At 42.9% G+C, this 22,488-nt stretch overlaps 1 protein-coding gene across 1 annotated transcript in view; it reads right to left on the reverse strand.

The window, feature by feature from the left end:
• The window catches only part of LOC146174118 (uncharacterized), a 50,714-nt gene that overhangs the window by 24,558 nt on the left and 3,668 nt on the right, over positions 1-22,488 (reverse strand). The window contains exons 2-3 of the mRNA XM_084583533.1: positions 2,731-2,891; positions 2,542-2,624 (exon numbers count right to left, since the gene is read on the reverse strand). Of these exons, the coding sequence (XP_084439659.1) occupies positions 2,542-2,624; positions 2,731-2,891 (244 nt within the window). The remainder of the gene's footprint in view (positions 1-2,541; positions 2,625-2,730; positions 2,892-22,488) is intronic.

A 22,488-nucleotide genomic window follows, 5' to 3' on the forward strand; every position in this document is an offset into this window, starting at 1 on the left:
GCGGACTGAACAAAACATGGCCGCCGCGCACAGTTTCTGTTTCTTTCACTAGATGGCGCTAACTTTTGTAAAGCCTCTATTGACGCCGCTGAGATAGCCAGACGGCGGAAACGATGTGTAAGCAAACCGTCCCTACTGCTAACACAAAAAGAAATTGAGCTGCAAATTGCGCAATCTTTTCACCGAGTGTTCAAAGTGTACCACGCTGTGTGCAAAAGAAGGTTATGCGGCACGTGCATTTATATATATATATCTGTTATTATCTTTCGTTTCTTTTTCTATTATAACTATGCTGAGATGTGCAAGTCACCTGTGCGTGATGTGTGGCGAAATGGATATAAGAAGTGGTGGGTTTTCCAAAATAAACGCTGTTGAAAGTCAGCGCTTGTTGTGTCTTCTTCTAACCTTGTGCTCCCGTCCACGTTCCGCGCTGTTACCTCAAGATGCATAACCAACATGCCCAAGCTGCTATTCTATACTGAAATGGTCTATAGTTGAGAACCGTTTCCGAAAACCTTCTTCATCCCATGATTGGTGGGAATATAAGGCCGGTCTGAATTTATATCGATTATCTTAGCAAAAACCTTGAACGTAACGGACATTATGCTGGTTGGTCTGTAACGTTTTAATTCTTGTTGCGCTCCATTCCTTATGAATTCCGGTACTGTCAATATCACCAGGCCTTTTATATAAACTGTGACCAGTTGTCAATCATGGTATCCTCCCAATCTAGCAAAAAACCGCTTTTGCGTTAGCCTCCTCAGATGCTTTGCCCTTCTTCATAGTTCCTAAAGTTTCTTCGGTGTTCGTACTGGCAGACCGTCTCGCTGCTCTCCACTATTGCTAATGTCAATATGCCCTAGCTACTTTTGCTATTATATAGGTTAGTTCAGAAATCCTAGAGTACTTCAGCTATCTTGTCCGTTATTGTGATGACACTGCCCTTCTTTTACCTTTCGAATACACCTGATTTACGCATATGCATAATTTCCTGTTCATTGGTTCAAGACTTCCACGGTTCTTCAGAGCATACTCGCTTTTTCCGATGTTGAAATTCTTTTGTGTGGCACTTTGCACCTATTTATTAGCTTTTGTAGCTCTTGCAGCGCTATCCTGTCTGCTGAATTCGAGGTTTTCATATTGTTATATTAGGATGCTTTGGCGTTTCTTACATAATTTGTGTAAGAAGATACATTACCGCTATCTTGTCCGTTATTGTGATGACACTGCCCTTATTTTACCTTTCGAATACACCTGATATGCGCATATGCATAATTTCCTGTTCATTGGTTCAAGGCTTCCATGGTTCTTCAGAGCATACTCGCTTTTTCCGATGTTGAAATTCTTTTGTGTGTCACTTTGCACCTATTTATTAGCTTTCGTAGCTCTTGCAGCGCTATCCTCTCTGCTGAATTCGAGGTTTTCATATTGTTATATTAGGATGCTTTGGCGTTTCTTACATAATTTGTGTAAGAAGATACATTACTGCTATCCTGTCTATATACTATCTCGCCTATTTTTATTGCGCGATGAGTAATGATATTCTAAATGTATGTTTCATTGTTTCTACACTGAGGTTATCTTTTTTGGTTAAAGGTGAATATCCGTTCCGCTAGGAGACCTTGGATCCCTCCACCTTCCCTCGCACCGCTGATTCTTTCATAGGCCGTTTCGGCTGACTACGTTTGTATCCTTATGAAATGTAGACTAATTGGAGACGTTACCATCCAGTAGTCACTGAATCGCTCTTTTCCGATTGCCTCTATATCCTTCATAATTCCAGGGATAAAATAAAGCACGAAGTAACTTTACTTTTTAGCCCGTTCTCAAGGACTTTCCCTTATCCTCTTCTAATTATTCTGTTAAAGTGCTGGGTTTCTATATTTCAAATTAAATTCCCGTTGCCATTCCTAGAACCAAGGTCGTACTCACAGACTGCCTGTTTTTCCCCCACTTTGACTTTGAAGGGACAATCAGTACAGTATATTGCATTCATACTTCTTTTGTTACCGATTCTAATTCTTTGTATTAGCTTCGACTGCTTATTATTATGACTACATGTGATCACGTGGCTCTGTACAACCCTCAGTACTTCCTCAATCGGCACATATTATAATTCCGGCAGACCATACCCATGAGGGCCACAAAAGAATTATGTTCTGCTAAGTTATAACAATTATATTATTCCATCTGGCATGGCGCCTTTAATTCTAGAGAAAATGCAATTTGAAAATACAACGGTGCAGTAATAAAGTACAAATAGCTTGGAGTTTAGGGTATGTATATAAATATATATAGGGTGGTTTTTTGGCATACTTTATGTAAAAAATATACATTTTATTGAGAATGCGTTACACGGCTCCTTATCCATGCACCTCTGCAAATAGTCCAAACGGAAACTTTTCTGCTCAAAATTTTGCAACTATCAATTTTTATTATTTCATGTCGTGGTTTTAAACATTTGTCTAGTTTACCCATCAAATTATGACCTAAAACTTTTGAAATATAAGTTCACATTTTTATATTAGTTTAAATACTTACGTTGCATTGCTTTGTAAGACAGGGTATTGTGATAGTAACGGTTGCCTGTTATGCCTGTGGTTAGCGTAGTAACGAACGCAGTTCTGTGTGAAAAAAGAATAATAAATATAAAAGTTGCTATCAAAGATAAGTCTGCGGAAAGGAAATCAGTAATGAGAAGAAGAACAACGTCAGCTCTTCAACACTTACACGCTTGGCCGTAAGTTCGGAGGTGAGAAGTAAATAATATATTGGAATGTGTTTCCGCCCATAAATCGTAGCTTCAACATCGCCTGGCAACGTGTGCCAGGAACGTTGTTAGTTTTCGGGTTCTGCTTCTTTACCCACAGCATCTCTTCAACAGATGTAAACTGCAAATAACGGTAGGTAAGGCTTTAAACACCTACCGCTTTTTCAGAAATAAGACTACGGAATGCACAGCAGGTATGCAATCTACATGATATATGCAAAAATGCAAGACACAGAAAACGAGGGAAGATTTCTGCGGCATAGCACAATTAGCGCAATGTACTCTGATGGCATGGTTAAGGTTACAGAAAGAACACGAAACATCAAAATGCAGGTGACTGAAGAAGAAGCTGACTGAGTTTAGTAGGCACTGATATTGACAAATCGAACGTATGTCGTACAGCATACATAGCCTTGTTAAACTGATTTTGAATAATAATTTTACAATATGCATTAACGGCACTCTACTATCGATCATATCCATACCATCTCTCAGGTGATAGCAAATTGCTCGGAATATAACCAGCCCTTATACATAGCATTCATTGATTACGAAAAAGCATTTGACTCAGTTTAAACATCGACGGTGATGCAGGTATTTCGAAATCAGGGGGTAGACGAGCCGTGTGTGAAAGTGCTGGAAGATATATATAGTAGCTGCACAGCAACCATAGTTCTGCATAAAGAAAGTAACAAAATTCCCATAAAGAAAGGTGTTAGGCAAGGAGACACAATCTCCCCAGTACTATTCACAGCTTGTTTAGAAGAAGTATTGAGACACTTGGAATGGCAGCAGTTCGGGATAAGGGTAGATGGAGAATACATCAGTAATCTGCGATTTGCTGATGACATTGCCTTGCTAAGTAACTCGGGGGATGAACTGCAAATAATGTTTGATGACCTAGACAGGAAAAGTAGAAAGGTAGGCTTGAAAATCAATATGCAGCAGGTAATGTTCAACAGCCTCGGGAAAGAACCGCAGTTTACATTAGGTAGCGAAATACTGGAAGTAGTAGGCGAATATGTCTACTTAGGACAGGTAGTAACCGCAGATCCGGACCATGAAAAGAAAATAACAAGAAGAATAAGATTGGGATGTAGCGCATTTGGGAAGCACTCGCTGATAATGACTAGCAGCGTACCGGTATCGCTCAAGAGGAAAGTATACAACAGTTGCATCTTGCCTGTACTTACCTACGCGGCTGAAACGTGGAGGCTAACCAAGAGAGTTCTACTTAAGGACAACCAAGAAGGCTATGGAATGCAAAATGGTAGGGGTAACATTAAGAGATAGAAAACCAGCAGAGTGGGTCAGAGAAATAGCTCAAGTTACCGACATTCTAGTGGAAATTAAGAAGAAGAAATGGACATGGGCAGGACATGTAGTGCGAAGAGAGGATAACCGATGGTCGCTGAGGGTAACAAACTGGATTCCAAGGGAAGGAAAGCGTAGCAGGAGGCAGCAGAAAGTTAGGTGGGCGAATGAGATTAAGTTCGCAGGGGTCAAGTGGATGCAGCTAGCACAGAACCGTGTCGAGTGGAGAAATATGGGAGAGGCCTTCGCTCTGCAGTGGGTATAATCAGGCTGATGATGATGATATAAAACCAGCCTGAACAAGGTCCCGCTAGGTCACGCAGGCACGATGATATGGCTTTTGAAAGGGGGGTTGTTAAGTCAGTGTAGGGTGTTCAAGCACGTTAAGCTGTAAGTTAGAATTGTTTTCATTATAATTATATACGAAATATAGCAAAAACGACCGAATGATTTCACTTCGAATCCAAGGTCACCCTTTCAACATAACAGTTATCCGAGTCTATGCACCGACCACTACTGCTGAAGAAGCTGACGTTGAAAGATTTTATGCGGACCTACAATGCCTTTTAGACCGCACTCCATCATCAGACGTCGTTTTTCTCATAGGAGACTGGAATGCTAAGGTAGGGAGTGAAGAATTATCCGGAATTACAGGCAAGTTCGGTCTTGGTGAGCCAAATGAAGCTGGGCAGAGGCTAGTAGAGTTTTGTCAAGAAAACAACCTGACCATAGCGAATACTCATTTTCAACAGCACAAGAGGCGCTTGTACACATGGACTTCGCCGGACGGTCTGTACAGGAATCAGATCGATTATATTATTTGCCGACAGAGATGGAGAAGCGCTATACAGGCAGTAAAAACAAGGCCTGGGGCCGATTGTGGCACCGATCATCAGCTTCTTGTTGCCAAGATTAAGCTTCGATTGAGAAAAACGCAGAAAACTAAAAGGCCTTTCAGGTATAATCTGGATCAAGTTCCATTAGAATATGCTGTGGAAGTGAGGAATCGATTTCAAGAATTAGAGCTAGAAGACAAAGAGCCCGAAGAGATGTGGACTGATGTTCGTGATATAATACAAGAAGTTGCTACTAAGGTAGTTCCAAAGCAAAAGAAATGCAAGAAAGCAAAATGGTTATATGAAGAGGCTTTGCAAATAGCTGAGGAAAGGAGGATGGCAAAAGTTATGGGGGAAAGAGAAAGGTACAAGGTTCTCAATGCAGATTTTCAGAAAATAGCAAGGAGAGATAAGAATGCCTTCCTGAACATACAGTGCCAAGCAGTTGAGGACAACAGCCAATTAAGGAACACAAGAGCTCTGTATAAGACAATCAAAGATATCAAAGGAAGCTTCTGTGCTAAGATGGGCGTGATAAAGGACAAACGAGGCAAGGACCTGACTGAAGCCGCAGAGATAAAGAAGGGGTGGCAGAAATACACAGAAGAACTGTACAAGAAGGACCCGAATGTGCAAACCCAACATAAGACAGTTGTGGTCACTGATCTCGAGCCGGGCATCCTGAAGAGTGAAGTTGAATGGGCCTTAGCCAGCCTTGCTAAGAACAAAGCTAGCGGAATTGATACAGTTCCAGCTGAGTTGCTTCAAAACCTCAACCATGACGCTGTTAACATTCTGCATACATTATGTCAGAAGATTTGGACAACCCTGCATTGGCCACAGGATTGGAGGAGGTCAGTTTACATCCCCATTCCAAAGAAAGGCAGTGCCAAAGATTGTTCCCACTACCGCATGATCGCGCTTATTTCGCATGCTAGCAAGGTGATGTTGAAAATCCTCCAAAGTAGGCTGCAGCAGTATGTGGATCGGGAGCTTCCGGACGTGCAAGCTGGGTTTCGCAAGGGCAGAGGAACTAGAGACCAAGTGTCCAACCTTTGCTGGATCATGGAAAAAGCAAGAGAGTTCCAGAAACCCATCTACTTCTGCTTTATTGACTATGCGAAAGCGTTTGACTGCGTAGATCACAGCAGATTGTGGCAAGCTCTCCAACAGATGGGAGTTCCAATTCACCTCATCTGTCTCCTCAGGAACCTGTATGAAGGGCAAGAGGCCGCAGTCAGAACTGGGCATGGTCTTACTGATTGGTTTCCGATTGAGAAAGGAGATAGGCAAGGCTGCATACTGTCGCCCTGCCTATTTAACCTATATGCAGAGTGCATCATGAGGAAGGCTTATCTGGACGAGTCTTCAGCTGGAGTTAAGATTGCTGGAAAACGTATCAACAACCTTAGATATGCGGATGATACCACTTTAATGGCAGAAAGTCAAGCGGAACTCAGGAGACTTCTGATGCGCGTACAAGAAGAGAGTGAGAAGTTTGGGCTTAAACTGAACATTAAAAAGACAAAGATCATGGCGTCTTGCCCTATCAAGTCCTGGAGCATCAAGGGACAAGAAGTGTAAGCTGTGACAGATTTTCTCTTCTTGGGCTCCAAGATTACCTCGGAAGGAGACTGCAGCCATGAAATTAGGAGGCGCCTGCTTCTGGGAAAGAGAGCAATGGTTAGCCTTGACCGCCTAGTAAAGAGCAGAGACATTAGTCTGCCAACCAAGATCCGTATAACTCGGGCTATGGTCTTTCCAGTTGTGATGTATGGATGCGAGAGTTGGACTGTGAAAGAGGCCGACCGCCGAAGAATTGACGCGTTTGAATTGTGGTGCTGGCGAAGACTCTTGAGAGTTCCTTGGACTGCCAGAAGATCAAATCAGTCAATATTGTCGACCATAAACCCTGACTGCTCATTGGAGGGTCAAATTCTAAGGTTAAAGCTCAGCTACTTTAGTCATCTGATGAGAAGAGAGGAGTCGCTGGAGAAAGATTTGATGTTGGGAAAGGTTGAGGGTCGCCGGAGAAGGGGTAGGCAGTGAACGCGATGGTTAGATGGCATCCTCGAGGCACTGCAGATGAAATTTTGTGATGTTAGGAAGATAGTGAGAGACCGGAAAGCGTGACGTGACATGGTCAATATGGTCACGAAGAGTCGGACACGACTGAACGACTGAACTGAACTGAACTGAGAACAGTGGCAGTGAAGAACGTGACGGAAAGCTTTAGGTGTACGTTAAGCTGCAATGGATCACCTTGGTGTTGGTTCGATGCTACTGTGTCGTCACTTAAATTTGGACAGTTTTCCCAACACAGTTTTCGTTAGTGATAATAAAGACACTTTGGTTGGACATTGTTTGAGGTGCTGTGATGCACGTTTCTTTCTTTTATTGCCATGTGTACTAGCGCTCATATATATATATATATATATATATATATATATATATATATATATATGAGCGCTAGTACACATGGCAATAAAAGAAAGAAAGAAAAAAAAAAAAATATATATATATATATATATATATATATATATATATATATATATATATATATATATATATATATATGTGAAGGAAAGAATGTAATATAACGAGCACCCTCATTTCCCCTTAAGTGATATATATATATATATATATATATATATATATATATATATATATATATATATATATATGGGGAAATGGGTTTAATATTAACAAAATATCCGGAGGATGCATGAAAGCTAAGGAGAGTAAGTGTCAGGCATGTAGTCTCAGCTAGTAAGGCTTGTTTCAGAACGGCTCCACGTGCATCCACTTCGTCCTCCTGTTTCAAATTCGCAACCGCCCACTTCGTCCTTCTCGCTCACATGCACAACACCGCGCCGCGAAGCGTAATTGTCCTAACAATATATTATATATATATATATATATATATATATATATATATATATATATATATAAAGAAATAAAAAAAATCAATTTAAGTATTATGTTCCAAAGCGTCTTTGCTTACAATTATAATGATGTTCCCTTTAGAAAAATGTTCTTAGAAACAGAGATCGTCAATTTTTCTAATTAAACAGAAATGTAGTACAATTGAAAACTGGATTAAATTGTACAGCACGTCGCTACAACAACATACAGGATAGAGAAGAAGTCCAACTGTAACTTGCGTTCTCCCTTGTAATTTGTCAGAAGCAGCGAATTTTCTCCAATTTAAGCAATCGTCAACACTGCCAACCGGGAGAAAACGAGTTTACAAGCATTGCCACGGTTTTAGATATTGCATAATTTAGAGTGTAACTAAATCCGGCAAATAATATTTTGAACTTGTGGTGACGACTCCTTAAGGGTAAGCCATAAGCACTTCTATAGACCTTTGCATCGGGCGGGGGAGTCGCCAAAATGCCTCCTCTCTCAAAAGTCAGAAACAGGTTTCACTGTAGCTTCCAGTGCTTTGCGCCAAGGACACCCGACTGTCCAGTGAGCAATATGGCAGCGCCCAGGGAGCTCAAAATGCAAAGGTCTATAGAATAACAACATTGGTGCAGTTCAATATTAATTTGTACATCTTTAGTTTACATAGTCCAATATATCTTAGTACCAGATGTTTAAAGTTACGATTCTTATAGAAGAATTTAATAAATATTAAAGATGCGGTAATTTGTTCTTAAAAAAAGAGCGAAAGTTACCCGTGCTTTGCGAATTTTGAATTTGGCCAATTATCTATATATATTACAAAAAACTAAACCTTTCTATTCTTTCAAAAAAAATAGAGAACTTGTCGTAGATAACATAAAGAAAGTTTAACCCTTGCAACACTTTGTTAAGTTGTGCTAGAATGTAGCGCTAAATATTTACAATTCTCAAAATCAGCCCTAGGTTTTATATTATCCTTTAAAATGCAAAACGCTTTCAGGACGTAATAATATGTAGGTAACGAGAATGCTTCATAGGGATTTCTTTAAAAATCCAAAAGCTTGTTTCTTATTTAAATAAATTGTCTCCTGTTTTGGTGTTTTCAAATTACGAACGAATTTGATGGGTTATAGAGAACATATCTAGCCATCTACAGCTCCCAATTTGTGCCTGAATTGAATAAAATTATCTGAATAATAAAGGGAAAATAAACCCAATTCAAAAACATAATGAATAATGCCGGTATTTAGGTTCGAAATTCGACGTTTTTTGCCATGTTCTTTCTAGAGCAATGTATGCAATTTTTCACTAATTCAATTGCAACAACAAAACTTGTTATTAATATCTCCAATAAAATTGAAGGCTGCATATATCTCTTGGGTGAAAAGATCACAAAGTTTTGTTATGCTGGCAGCAGGTCTCCGAACTTGGAAGCTTTTGAAATGGCAAAAACAGTGTTTTAAAGCAGTAGTAACATACAAAAGCCCATTTTTCTCTGTCGAGATATTTGCCTACCACATATAAAAATGTCATTGAGAGCAAACAATGGTCATGTAACCACGATTACCGCTGTTTTGTGAACAAACATTCTATATATATATATATATATATATATATATATATATATATATATATATATATATATATATATATATATATATACAGGGTGTTTCATCTAAGATTTTACCTATGTTTTAAAAATAGGAAAATTAAGTTGTATTGTCGATTCTTCTTTTAGCTGCTGTATTAAGAGTAGAGAAATATCGGGAGTACTAAAGCGTACTTATTAGCTTAATTATTCCCTAAGAATAACTAATTAACGTTTTCCTTATACCAGCTAGAAGCTACTTTCAAATTACAACAGTGAGCTACCGGTGTGTGAATGCCAAATGGTATTTTAAACAACAAGAAACGTGCATTTCTTAAGGACTACAGCACTGGCAATTCTGGCCACTTTCGACGCACGAAAACGAAACCTAGCATACGAAGAGCGGAATTGTACGCGCCCACGAGTGACGCAGCCGTGACGTCGCCGGACGAATCAAGCCGTCTGAAGGCGGCTGCTGCCGCTCGTGAAATACTCGTCTGGCGCTGCGTTATCACATCCAGTGGTGCGATATCTGTGCATGTACTGCTTTTCTTTTTATTTAACCCTCTGGGAGCCAAAGATTGTCAAGAGGGAGGGCTGATTTGCCCATACTATCAGCGCTACGCCCGCACCATGACAACCTTCGCTCGCAATGCGTTGGTGATATCTCAAGATCCTACCAGACCATGACACAGCTCCAGGCACCTATTTGGCGGGCGGCAGCGGCCGCCTCCAGACGGCTCGTTTCTCTCGATGACGTCACGGCTGCGTCACTCATGGGCGTGCATAAGTGCGCGCCTCGGCTGCTAGGTTTCGTTTTCGTGCGTCGAAAGCGGCCAGAATTTCCAGCGATGCAGTACTTAAGAAATGCGCGTTTCTTGTCGTTTAAAATACTATTTGGCATCCTCACACCGGTAGCTCACTGTTGCAATTTGAAAGCAGCTCCTAGCTTGTGTAAATAAAAAGGTAATTAGGTAATCTTAGTTAATTAATCAGCTAATTAGTACGCTTTAGTGCTCCTGATATTTCTCTGCTCTTAATACAACAGCTAAAAGAAGAATCGACGATAAAAGTTAATTTTCCTATTTAAAAGGATAGGTAAAATCTTAGATGAAACACCCTGTATATATATATATATATATATATATATATATATATATATATATATATATATATATATATATATATATATATATATATATATATATTGTTACGAAGCGGCAAGCCGATGAAGACAGGAGACAGAACATGACCGATGACTATGGTAGATGACGTTTAATGAATGTTCGCGGGCCTAGCGCGAGCGCTCCTGCCCGCGCCACTGCCCGCTTCTCCTTCCTTGTAGTCCGTAACATGACCCGGGGCCACCGAGCGATCGTCCCGATCGTGGACGAGGAAGTTTAGCGATGTTAATGATTTTATGGCATGATGATGGGCTTGTCTGGATGCTTGAAGAAGAAGAGGAAGAAGGAAGAATAGAACGGCTTGCCGGTACGATGTCTGATGCGTGGGTGATCCGCCTCCTTTGGAGTTGTCAACCATCCGTCACCAGAGTCCATGAGACCGATGGCTCGAAGTTACGTCGGGCAGCTTGGGCGGGGGTTGCGTGTTCGTGTTCATCGGTTCCTTCGGGTCATTCGGGTCTTTCGGGTCCTTCGTCTCGGTTCTGATTGGTATGTCTGTTCTCCTTGTCTACAGGTCCGGGCTGGGGGCTGGGCGGTGGTAGTTGTTGAGGTCTGGGCATGAAGGGCTGGGGCGAAGCTGCTCGGCGATGTCCCTGAGCCTTCGGTGATGGTCCCGGCTTGAAGATGGCGTCGATGCTCCAAGGCGAGGATGGGGATGTCGTACACCGCACCTTCACCAAATGTTACGAAGCGGCAAGCCGATGAAGACAGGAGACAGAACATGACCGATGACGATGGTAGATGACGTTTAATGAATGTTCGCGGGTCTAGCGCGAGCGCTCCTGCCCCGCGCCACTGCCTGCTTCTTCTTCCTTGGCGTCCGCACCCTCATATATATATATGAAGGAAAGAAGCCAACAGTCGGCGAGGCCAAAGAAAGCGTTGGGGATGGTACTTAAGAGGGTTCTAGCACAGCTTTCGCCCTCGCTCTTGATCACGTTCTACGTGACGCTGGCGGTAACAAAGGACGTTCCACGTCCGCCGCTTTGGCTGAGGGTGGCGCTGGTGAACACTCTCAAGGTTCGTATACAGACAACATAAATACCCAAGCAAGTAGCAGGGGGGACAGCGGCCGATGTAGCTCAGTTGGTAGAGCACCGGACGCGATATTCGAAGGTCGTGGGTTCGGCTCCCACCATCGGCACGTTGTTTTTTCTTCTACTTTTTTTTTTCTTCTACTTTGTGTTTAATTATCTTTCCCCTAAACAGATTACACTACTAATTTCTGTGATTATCCAAGTAAACATAAAAAAAAAGACATAAAGTACCATCCCCAACGCTTTCTTTCGCCTCGCCGACTGTTGGCTTCTTTCCTTCATGTATTATAACGAGCACCCTCATTTCCCCTATATATGGTTGGTTTGTGGGGTTTAACGTCCCAAAGCGACTCAGGCTATGAGAGACGCCGTAGTGGAGGACTCCGGAAATTTCGACCACCTGGGGTTCTTTAACGTGCGCTGACATCGCACAGCACACGGACGCCACTTCGTTTCGCCTCCATCGAAACGCAGCCGCCGAGGTCGGGTTCGAACCCGGGAACTCCGGACAGTAGTCGGGCGTCTTACCACTGCACCACCCCGGCGGGGCATTTCCCCTATATATATATATATATATATATATATATATATATATATATATATATATACTTATATACATATATATATATATATATATATACATATACATATATATAAGATGAGGTAGGGGCGCACAAACGAAAACAAAGGTTTATTTCCGACGTTTTGGCCGGGGCCCGGCCTTCGTCAAGACATTCATTGACGAAGGCCGGGCCCCGGTCGAAACGTCGGAAATAAACCTCTGTTTTCGTTTGTGCGCCCCTACCTCATCTTATACATATTTCTGGATCCTGGAGGACTTTTATGAAACATATATATATATATATATATATATATATATATATATATATATATATATATATATATATATATATATATATATATATATATATATATATATAGATATATATATATATATATATATATTGTGAAGCACCGCTCGAACAAACCTCTTCATTCAAGCCCCAGTCTAGAAATCCTCACCATACATACATTACGGTGCGGCTACCCCCCCAAAAAAAACATAAAATAATGTGCTTCTGCCCGTGCGGCGTACATACAGGTGAAAGAGGTGAAAGCTGTGGCAGCGCGTCACACGAATCCGCCCGAAAGGAAGCGGCCAAACAGGTCGCTTTTTCGATGGAAGCGGGTCAGCGGGTGTACGGCGTCATGCGCGAAACATGAACAACTTCTGAGCGCCGACGTTGATCGGCGAGGGTATGCGATGGGACAACGCGGTAATTCACGGCAGATGTTTACAGAGCACGGTGTAAGGACAGATATAGTGGTGGAGAAATTTCTCGCACAATCCAGGACTGCGGACAGGCGTACAGAGAAGGACATCACCGGGTGAGGAGAAGGCATTGCGGTGATGACAGTCATAGCGGTGTTCGAATTCTGGCTGGATGGCTTCAGTGTTGCAGCAAGCAATTTGCCTTTAATGAGCCATACGTGTAGAAAACTGGTCGCCCAAGGATGTAGATGGGGAGGCAGGAGTTGCGAAAAATATGGCGTCGGACAGTGTTGTTGGTTAATGCCCATAAACTAAGAAGAAAAGGTTGTAGACAGTGATGCGTTGAACGGCAGGACTATAGGCATAGTTAACGGAAGGCAAAATGGTGTCCCACTTCCTATGGTCAGGACTGACGTACATGGATATCATGTCGGGCAAGGTGCGGTGAAAGTGCTCGATGATGCCATTGGTGTGAGTATGATAACTGAATGTATTGTGGACGGGGTTGGCAGCGCGGAGTACTTCCGCCAGGACTTGCGAAAGGATGTCTTCCCACAGTCGCTATTCAAGATACGGAGAGCACCATAACGCAAGTCTATCGCCCACAAGAAAGACTCGGCAACTTCAGAAGCTACACTAGAGAAAAGAGAGGCTATTTCAGCGTACTGCGTCAGGTGGTGATTGACGGTTACAATCCATCGCTGACTGGCGTGAGAATTAGGAGGCCTAATAAGTTAATGGCGACAGAATTGAAAGGTACGAATGAGCAAGGAAGAGGTTGCGGGGGCCGGCAGCAATAGATGTTGGCCACTTGCGATGCTAGCAAGACACACATGATGATATGTAATTTGCGGCACTGGTACAATGCCCGGGCCAAAAGTAGCTGCTTTTCATATGATCATACGTTATCTGGTGTCCTAAATTACAAAGCGGTAAAGCGTTCCGTGTTGAATCCAGAAAAGGCGGGGCTGATTCTGCGGGCGGTGATAGACCATGGAAGCGAGCGTTAATTGTGCTGCAGTAAGTATCAGCATGTTGCAATGTCGGCAGTTAGTGCATTGTCCTGCGGAGAGGTGCCGATGGGTGCAACATGAAGAACGGAACGTAATGTGCGCGCCATTGCAGGTGATACGCCGGCGACATGATTAGCGAGTTTTCTGATGACGAAACAAAGATATAAGGCGGAACAAAGAACTAACGGATAAGCACTCTATTATTTTCTAACTCGAAAGTACACTAAGTGATACTTGTAGGACCTTTTTGATTTACCGTCTTAAACACTGCTTCGAGAGTACGTGCCAATAGCCGATCAGTTAATATTTCTACATTGCTCACAAATAGTTTCCGACAATGCTGAAGACAAAGGAACACGCAAGCCATTGTGCGTGAGTGCTTTCTTGTGTCCCGCTTTCATCCACAAACCGGCATCCGGAAAACATTTCCCCATAGCTTACAGATGTTTTCTTCAGAATAATATATTTTGTTTTAAGCGTTCCTTAACGATGTACAACGCATGGTAAAGAAGCGAACATGCTTACTCTTTGCAAATGCTATTTCGGTTCACATAACAGCAAATTTATTTGGGAGATGTAAACGCCTACAACAAGGTTCCCAAAAACAACTTGTTTGCATTATATTTATAATTTAAATCATGCCACATCTTAGGGTTGCCTTACACGAGAGTTTCTTCGTTGTGGCTTTATGCTAACCGTGCATATATATTGCAGATATCCTTTTAAAGCTGTGATAACGTCTATAAATCCAGCAGAGCCCTAGTTCTGAATTACCGCCATTTTGTTTAGTTTTACTATATGGAATTGTTGTATCAATCCTTTCCGCAATAAGTGTGCCTTCGTTCTGCCAAGACAAGATATTTATTTAGAAGAACGTAAACAATACGCATTTCTAATTTTGATGATGGCAATGCAACCAAACGGAATTAAAGATTATTCTTAATTATTTGCCTTTTTGGAAATCTTTTACCTCGCACAAACGATATGAACAGCATTGCATCTGCTGACTTTTTTCTAAAGTTGCCTTTAACAACGTGACAGTATCAATAATTCTTTTCCGCAGTATCTGTGCTTTCCTGAATCATCGAAAACTATTTCTCCTCTTACTTTTATTAGACAGTGAGATTTATTCAATGGATTGCTATTTATCAAGAATTTCTGTGGTTTCAATTTCGCAGACCTACATGACTGCTCAATACAACAATTAAAAAAAGTGTAAGATGATGAACAATATGAGTGTGTGCAAAGTGCTTTATAAATAATGTTTTATGTTAAGTTCGCTTTAAGTATGTATGCGGGTTGAGAGGTATCTTCTAAAATCAGTTCATGCACCTGCTTACTCTATGGCATGGGCTCGGGCCCGATCGCTATATCTGCTTCGTACTGCTCAGAAGGAAGGACAATGCCCAAGTACTCCTAAATATACTAATCTAAGAACTCGAGGCGGATGAAATCAATCCGGAGAGTTCCAGCCAGGAAGCCCACAGTGCTGAATTAGAAATTTAAAACCCGTTAAAGGCATCAAATGCGCTTGTGTAATTGGCGTTTGGTGCTACCAAGGACTTGGCAGCCCACTTATTTCTCCCTAAAGATGGTCGACGTCGTCTTCACCCGATTACATACCAGTATAGGCAAATTCCACTCTATCAATTTTTGTAAACTCATTGTTAGCCTTTAAAGGTATCGTGCAAAGTCAAGAAAAACGGACCTCAGATGTGAACCATTGTATTTTAGCGTTCCTGCTCTTTCGAAGCGTCTCGCGGATGTGTTTTGGAGCTTTGATTGATATAAACGATTTCTTTAATGCAAGCTGGGCCAGCGAAATGCTTTTTAGGATCTAACTATATCCACGCCACCATTAATAAAAGCAGCGGGAACAATATGAAAAAATGTCTACGATAATGTACGAGCAACTCGATTCATCAAAGCTTGTAGGCCCACTGATGCACGCTAAACGTCTTTCCGAAAGTCAGCTTCTCGTCAAGAAGTGCCATTTAGGCGCTGCATATTGTCTTTTTGGTGCTTTTCGGCCGCACTGGCTAATTCACTGATCTATCTTTGTTGTACGGTGACATTCTCACAATATTTTATAACATATGTTCTACCTTGCGCCAAGAACTCGATGACACAGTCTCGAATGTGCGTGAAGATATTGCAACACTAATAAATGAGGCAATTTAGCGCAGTTGCTTTTCGCCGACCTTATACGTTACAAGCCTAAGAGGCCTGCAGCATTATTAAGAATAAAGAAGTCTAAAATCCGAGAAAGCCAGCAATAGCTATTTGAATATTGGAGCAGAACAATATCATCTTAGACTCCTTGAATTGGCTATGGCGCCTGAAATTTGTAACATGCTACTCTTTGAGAAACAACATTTCAGCCCGTCCAAGTAAGGAGCTGCTGTTTTATAATGACTACCTTATCCGCTCCGTCTATTTCTTGTTTTATCAATTTGTAATATCAACAAGAAATGTCATTCAGTGCATCACTCCCGACTGTTCTATATCTCCTTATATTCCAAAACTTCATTATTTTCTATTACTTAATACACGTTCCCCAAGCTGAATTCCATACGTTTCATAAGCTTTTATGCTGCACAGAGATGAGTCCTCTAAGCACGATTTCGCATGTGATGTTTCTTAACACACTTTTGTTGAACTGTGTTTTCTCACCAGAAAGTGCTTATGAAATGCACTTTTTTTCCTGCTCAAAGTCATCATTTCTGGTTAGCTGTTCAGAGCGGATGTCACTATTTACCCACTCATTATTAGGTTTCATAAGCATTATATCAGCATGACGCGATATGATTCGCTACGAATGGCTGATTCTCGTTACTTTAGCGAGAACTACTACTCATAAAATGGTTGAAATATGTGAAGTGATAAATAAGAAAATGATTGTTCTTATACACCCTGCTATCGCCTCCTGTTTGGGCTATGGACCTGGTCTAATAGCAATCCCCTCCTGATGCCCATTCGCATAAAACTATGACGCACCTTGTGTTCATTTGGATTTTGTATCGTGTATGTTTCTCTAAATGACAGAATGAAATAAAAATAGGACTGCATTAAGTAGGAATGATCAAATACTGCGAGGCAAAATGTGATAATGTAGGCAGATAATTTGTAAGGCAGATAACGCATCCAAAAGAAAATAGCATGCAGCTGTACATGTGCCATAAATATTGTCCTGCTGAAAGTTTGAGCCGTATGATTACATGTTTACTCATGTTTGTTATAACAACAGATACTGCTGGAACTTAGAAAAAACTGTATGTGTCAATGATAACACTTTTGATAATTCCCTGTTCTCGCGTACATCGTATGTACCTTAAAGGAATTGACGTCTGTGTGGACAACACCTTGACATCAAGTATTCAGTGGAGCGTAGAACATGCATTACCGAAGAGAAGCATCCCAAGCCTAGAGCCATCATGCATAATTGCAATAAAGTGTTAGCGAAATTTTTATAGCCTATAAGATATTTTCACGTAGTGGTGACAAGGCCGTACACGCCAAAAGAAAACGCAGGCGTGATGGTACAGAAAAAACTCTTTATTGGGGCTGACTTGTGCCCGCAAAAGAACTAAGCAACTCGGCGGCGGCGATAGCAACAAACGGGCTAGTCGGTCGTCGAACAAAAAATGCCCGTCACACTCGTCAACGCTTAATTTAAAGGCTGCTCAGAACAATCTAGATAACTTTGCGAACAGCTACAAGCACAAGCTGGAGCATTGTAGAAAGACAGAGTGGCCGGAATCTTAGGGACAGATCTCGGTGCATCTTGCGCTACAACGAAACTGATAAAGGGGTGACTCGCGACATCGAGCATTAACAAACACAGAATATAGAACTGATACGCGATCCAGAATCAGAGTGATAAGGCCGTGTGGCGGCGGCTGTTAAAACACAACAAATACAGTTTTGTAGGTTTCGCGGCATTACCCCCCTTGAGAAAAAACATCGCCTCGATGTTCCAAAACAGAGCAACTTAAACGTATACACTGCACAGTTTAAACACCGCAGATTCTTTAACGCACGTAATAATGCTTCATTCGTACAGCATGTACAATTTCTGGGCGTGCGCATCGCCGTTGTGATGCTGGCATTCCGTCGGGAATGACTTCATAGTCTAGTGGTCCGACGCGGCGAATGATTTTGTACGGCCCAAAGTATCGACGCAACAACGTTTCACTTAGTCCGCGACGGCGAATTGGCGTCCAAATCCATACTTGGTCTCCTGGGTTGTACTCTGCGTGGCGTCGTCGTAAGTTGTATCGTCGGCTGTCGGTGCGCTGTTGGTCTTTAATACGCAGACGTGCGAGTCGTCGGGCTTCCTCTGCACGCAGCAGGTAGGCGGCCACGTCAAGGTTGCCCTAGTTGGTTACGTGCGGCAGCATTGCGTCGAGCGTCGTCGATCATGTCCGCTATCGTGTTGTTCAGGCGCTCCGTAAGGCCATTGGTCTGGGGATGGTACGCAGTTGTTCACGATGGCTTCCATGACTATTCCAGGATGGCTTGCGTCAACTCTACCGTAAACGCCGTTCCACTGTCCGTGATGAGTACTTCTGGGGCGCCGTGTTTTGGCGACTTCTTCCGCGGTACCATTTGGTAGTGCTTTTGCTTCGGCGTAACGGGTAAGGTAGTCAGTGGCCACGATGATCCACTTGTTACCCATAGATGCAGCTGCAAAGAGTCCAGGAGATCCATCCTAATTTGTTGAAAGGACAGGTCTGGGGGCGGAATAGGGTTTAGTAGTCCTGCTGGTCTGATAGGTGGCGTCTTGCGTCGTTGGCACTCACGACATGTCTTCACGTAGTGGGCAACTTCGGCAGGCAGTCGCGGCCAGTAGTACTTCTGGATTCGACGCAACGTGCGTGCAAATCCGAGATGGCCTGCTGTGGGCTCATCATGCAACGCCTGCATAATTTCCTGCCGGAGGTTTTTAGGCACTACAAGAAGTTGCGCAGTCCTGGTGGGTGCGAAGTTCTTCACGAGGAGGCATTGCTTAACGCAAACGAAGATAAATGTCGTCTGAACACACCAGGAGGGGAAGCGGTCTTTCCTTCTAAGTAATCGGCCAGCGCTTTCAGCTCAGGGTCTGATCGCTGTTGTTCTGCAAAACTGCTGGCGCTTACCGGTCCCAAAAAGGCACTGTCATCATCATCCTTCGGGGGGGGCGTCGGCGGAAGTGCGTGATAAGCAGTCTGCGTCGGAATGCTTCCGGCCCGACTTATAGACTACAGTCAAGTCGAATTCTTAAAATCGTAGGCTCTATCTGGCAAGGCGGCCGGAGGCATCTTTCAAATTAGCCAGCCAGCAGAGCGCGTGATGGGCGCTTACCACCTTGAATGGTTGGCCGTATTGCCTCGAGGTGGAGCAGAGTCGCCACATTGCGGCTCAGCGGCGAAACCTACTCAGTGTGGTGCGTTTTCGCGTCGCGTGCGAGCCCGCAGTGATCTACGCGCGCGTGCGGCATGTACAGGAGTGTTTTTGTTTGTTTTGCGGTTCCTGTGAGATTTTGCTTACCTATATGCTTCTTGCAAAATAAATATGAGCAGTCTGTAACCCCCACGCTTCATTAAAAAAAAAATACTTGTTCGTATCGAGCATGTCATGCTTGGATAAGGACATCATCCATCGCGGTCTTCGGCGCTTGAGATCCTTTGACATGCAATGTCTCAAGCGAAGTGGTAATGTCGCTACCGCCTTGTCAAAGCAAAACAGGTCGCTGCCGTCAAAGTTAATGCAAACGCTCAGAAATCGCATATTCCCGTTTCTGTTTGGAATACCGCAGCTACTGAAACATATGCCACCGCGGACTGCTTCATATAGCAGAATTCAGTTTGAACAGACCACTCTATGCCTACTATGCCGTCTGTATTCACGATAGTGTTGTGTGAGAACGTTTTCTTTTTTTGTTTTTGCTTTTAAACCTCTGTCGCGGTGTCTCAATGGTAAGGGCGCTCGACTGCTGGTTTCGAGAACGGGGGATTCAATTAGAACCGTTTCGAAAGGCGCTCCTCTGCATGCTGTGGGATTTGACTGCACAATAAACAATCCCACGTGGTAAATGTGGTGGTAAAAATGAAAAAAAAAAACGACACCAAAACCATCCTCTGCAATCATCCGTCATAGCCGATGCCGCTTTGATGCGTTAAACCTGGGCCAATATGCATTTCTTTTCTTCTTTTGTTTTTGTTGTTGAAGGCTTCTGTGCATCCGTAAAAGTTTTAGTGAGCACATTTTGCTTTAGAGAAATGCTCGAATGTTTCAGAAACATATTCCCTGCACCTAATTTTTACTCTAAATATTACACAATACTCCTAGATTAATGTACTTTAATGGTAGCATATTATAATCATTATAATCACTTTTCGTCCAAGTGCTGTCTTCCGAGCAAACTCGTCGTTACTGACAAGGCGATTGAAACAGCTTCATGCGGGCTTAAATATCACTGTTTAGTTCGGGAATAAATACATCTTTATAGTCGCATGATAAAATGACCTCCATTTCTATCGGTATAGTTTTATATCCGGCATCTGTTTTGGAAGCAACCCTAATATTTTACTTCGCATAAGACTTAGTCACTGCTAAATAATTAGTGATAAAGAAATTTTCAGTCTGTAAAATTGCTTGCCAGAACATGACAGTGGCCATGCGCAGTTTAAAACGATGTCTTCGCAGCGAGTAATTCGTAGCTTGCACTTTAACGCTACTGAAAACTAATCGCTGATTATTGTAAATTCTATCAAGTGTGTAAACGTTCTCTGACACGGGGAAATTTATTGGCATTACCAAACAAAATATTTACACTACTTGTTTACCGTTATATATTAACATCACACACATCAGAAATCCCTTATACTTTCCTCAGTTTCAGGAAGTCATTTACAGTTAGTGGCGCATGCAGTAATACACTATCACATTCTATGTCAGTGGCCGCAAAAAGGCATCTCGGCAAATTCAATCCACTCAGCGCTGTACACGTGAACAATCAGCTTTCCTGTGCTGCGAGGTTTCCTGTATATTGTCGGCGTGATCTTATTTTTGGGGAATACTTGTGCATGGTTGTCTGGGGCCAGAGTTGATGTGCACTCAGTATAAAGCAATTCGCCATGCAGTGCGCTGCCAGTGCTACATTTAACCTGCTTAATTCTCTAGTCAAGTACGATATAATGAACCAGGCTTTCTAGATTCAATCTAAAGTATTACAGGTATCTGCGTGGGCTTGACACTGAATTCGCCGGTCTCACTCGCATGAGACGCGTGCAAACTGTTTAAAAGTTTATAAGAAATACAAAGCTGTCATTAGGCAGGCCCAAGCATTAGGCGCGTGAGCGGGTACAGCGCAAGAAACGTGCAAAGTAAATCTGGAAGTCTGGTGGTTGCGTGCATTGTTTTCCCAAAATCCGCTCTTCTTCTGCTGCATTGGCGAAATCCTTGGATTGTTTTCTGCAATATTGCAGAAATACTGCAGAAGACACGTTTTCATCGCCAACAAACCCGCCGTAAACTCGGAAGCAGACCTACGCAGCGTGCGTCTCTGCGAGCGCCGCCGGCTGCCGATCCACACTACCGGAGTGACGGTGGTGCCACTTCTAGGTCGATCTCGCGGCGAATAGGTATGGACGAAACTTAGAGGTGGCCCAGATGATCGCAAGGCACTCCTTCTCGGTCGTCGAGTAATTGACTTCCGCTTTTGTGAGGGATCTGCTCGCGTAGGCGATTACTTTCTCCTGTCCAGCACTCTTCTGGGCGAGAACGGCCTCTAGGCCCACACTGCTCACGTCCGCGTGAATTTCGGTCTCGGCGTTTTCCTCAAAGTGGCCAAGTATAGGAGGGCATTGCAGGCGGCGCTTAAGTTCGTCGAAGGCTTCTCCTTGCGGCGCTTCCCATTTAAAAGCTACGTCAGCCTTCGCAAGCTGCGTCAACGGTTTTGCGATGCGCGAAGTGTTTCTGACAAATCGTCGATAATAAACGCACAACCCAAGGAATCGGTGCAGAGCTTTCTTGTCGACAGGCTGTGGGAATTGTACGATTGCAGCTGTTTTCTCGGGATCGGGGCGACTACCATCCTTGCTAACGATGTGACCTAGGAACCGCAGTTGTTCGTAGGCGAAGGGACACTTCTCTGTTTTTAGCGTTAGTTCCGATAACTTGATGGCTTTCAGCACTGTCTGCAGTCGTTTTAGGTGATCTTCAAAGTTTGACGAGAAGACAACAACGTTGTCCAAATATGCCAGACAAATTTGCCACTTCAAGCCTGCCAGGACTGTGTCCATTGCTCGTTTAAATGTTGCTGGTGCGGAGCAGTAGCCAAATGGCATCACCTTGAACTCAAAAAGACCATCTGGTGTGATGAATGCGGTCTTCTAGCGATCTTTTTTGTAGACCTCAATTTGCCAATATCCGCTCTTCAGGTGCATCGATGAGAAGTACCTTGCATTGCTGAGCCGGTCGAGAGTGTCGTCGATGCAGGGAAGCGGGTAGACATCCCTCACAGTTATTGTATTCAAGCGGCGGTAATCCGCGCAGAAGCGACGTGTGCCGTCTTTCTTCT

Source organism: Amblyomma maculatum, chromosome 11, assembly GCF_055883805.1.
Source record: "Amblyomma maculatum isolate TAMU_Amacu chromosome 11, ASM5588380v1, whole genome shotgun sequence".
In the NCBI taxonomy this organism is placed as follows: Eukaryota; Metazoa; Arthropoda; class Arachnida; order Ixodida; family Ixodidae; genus Amblyomma; species Amblyomma maculatum.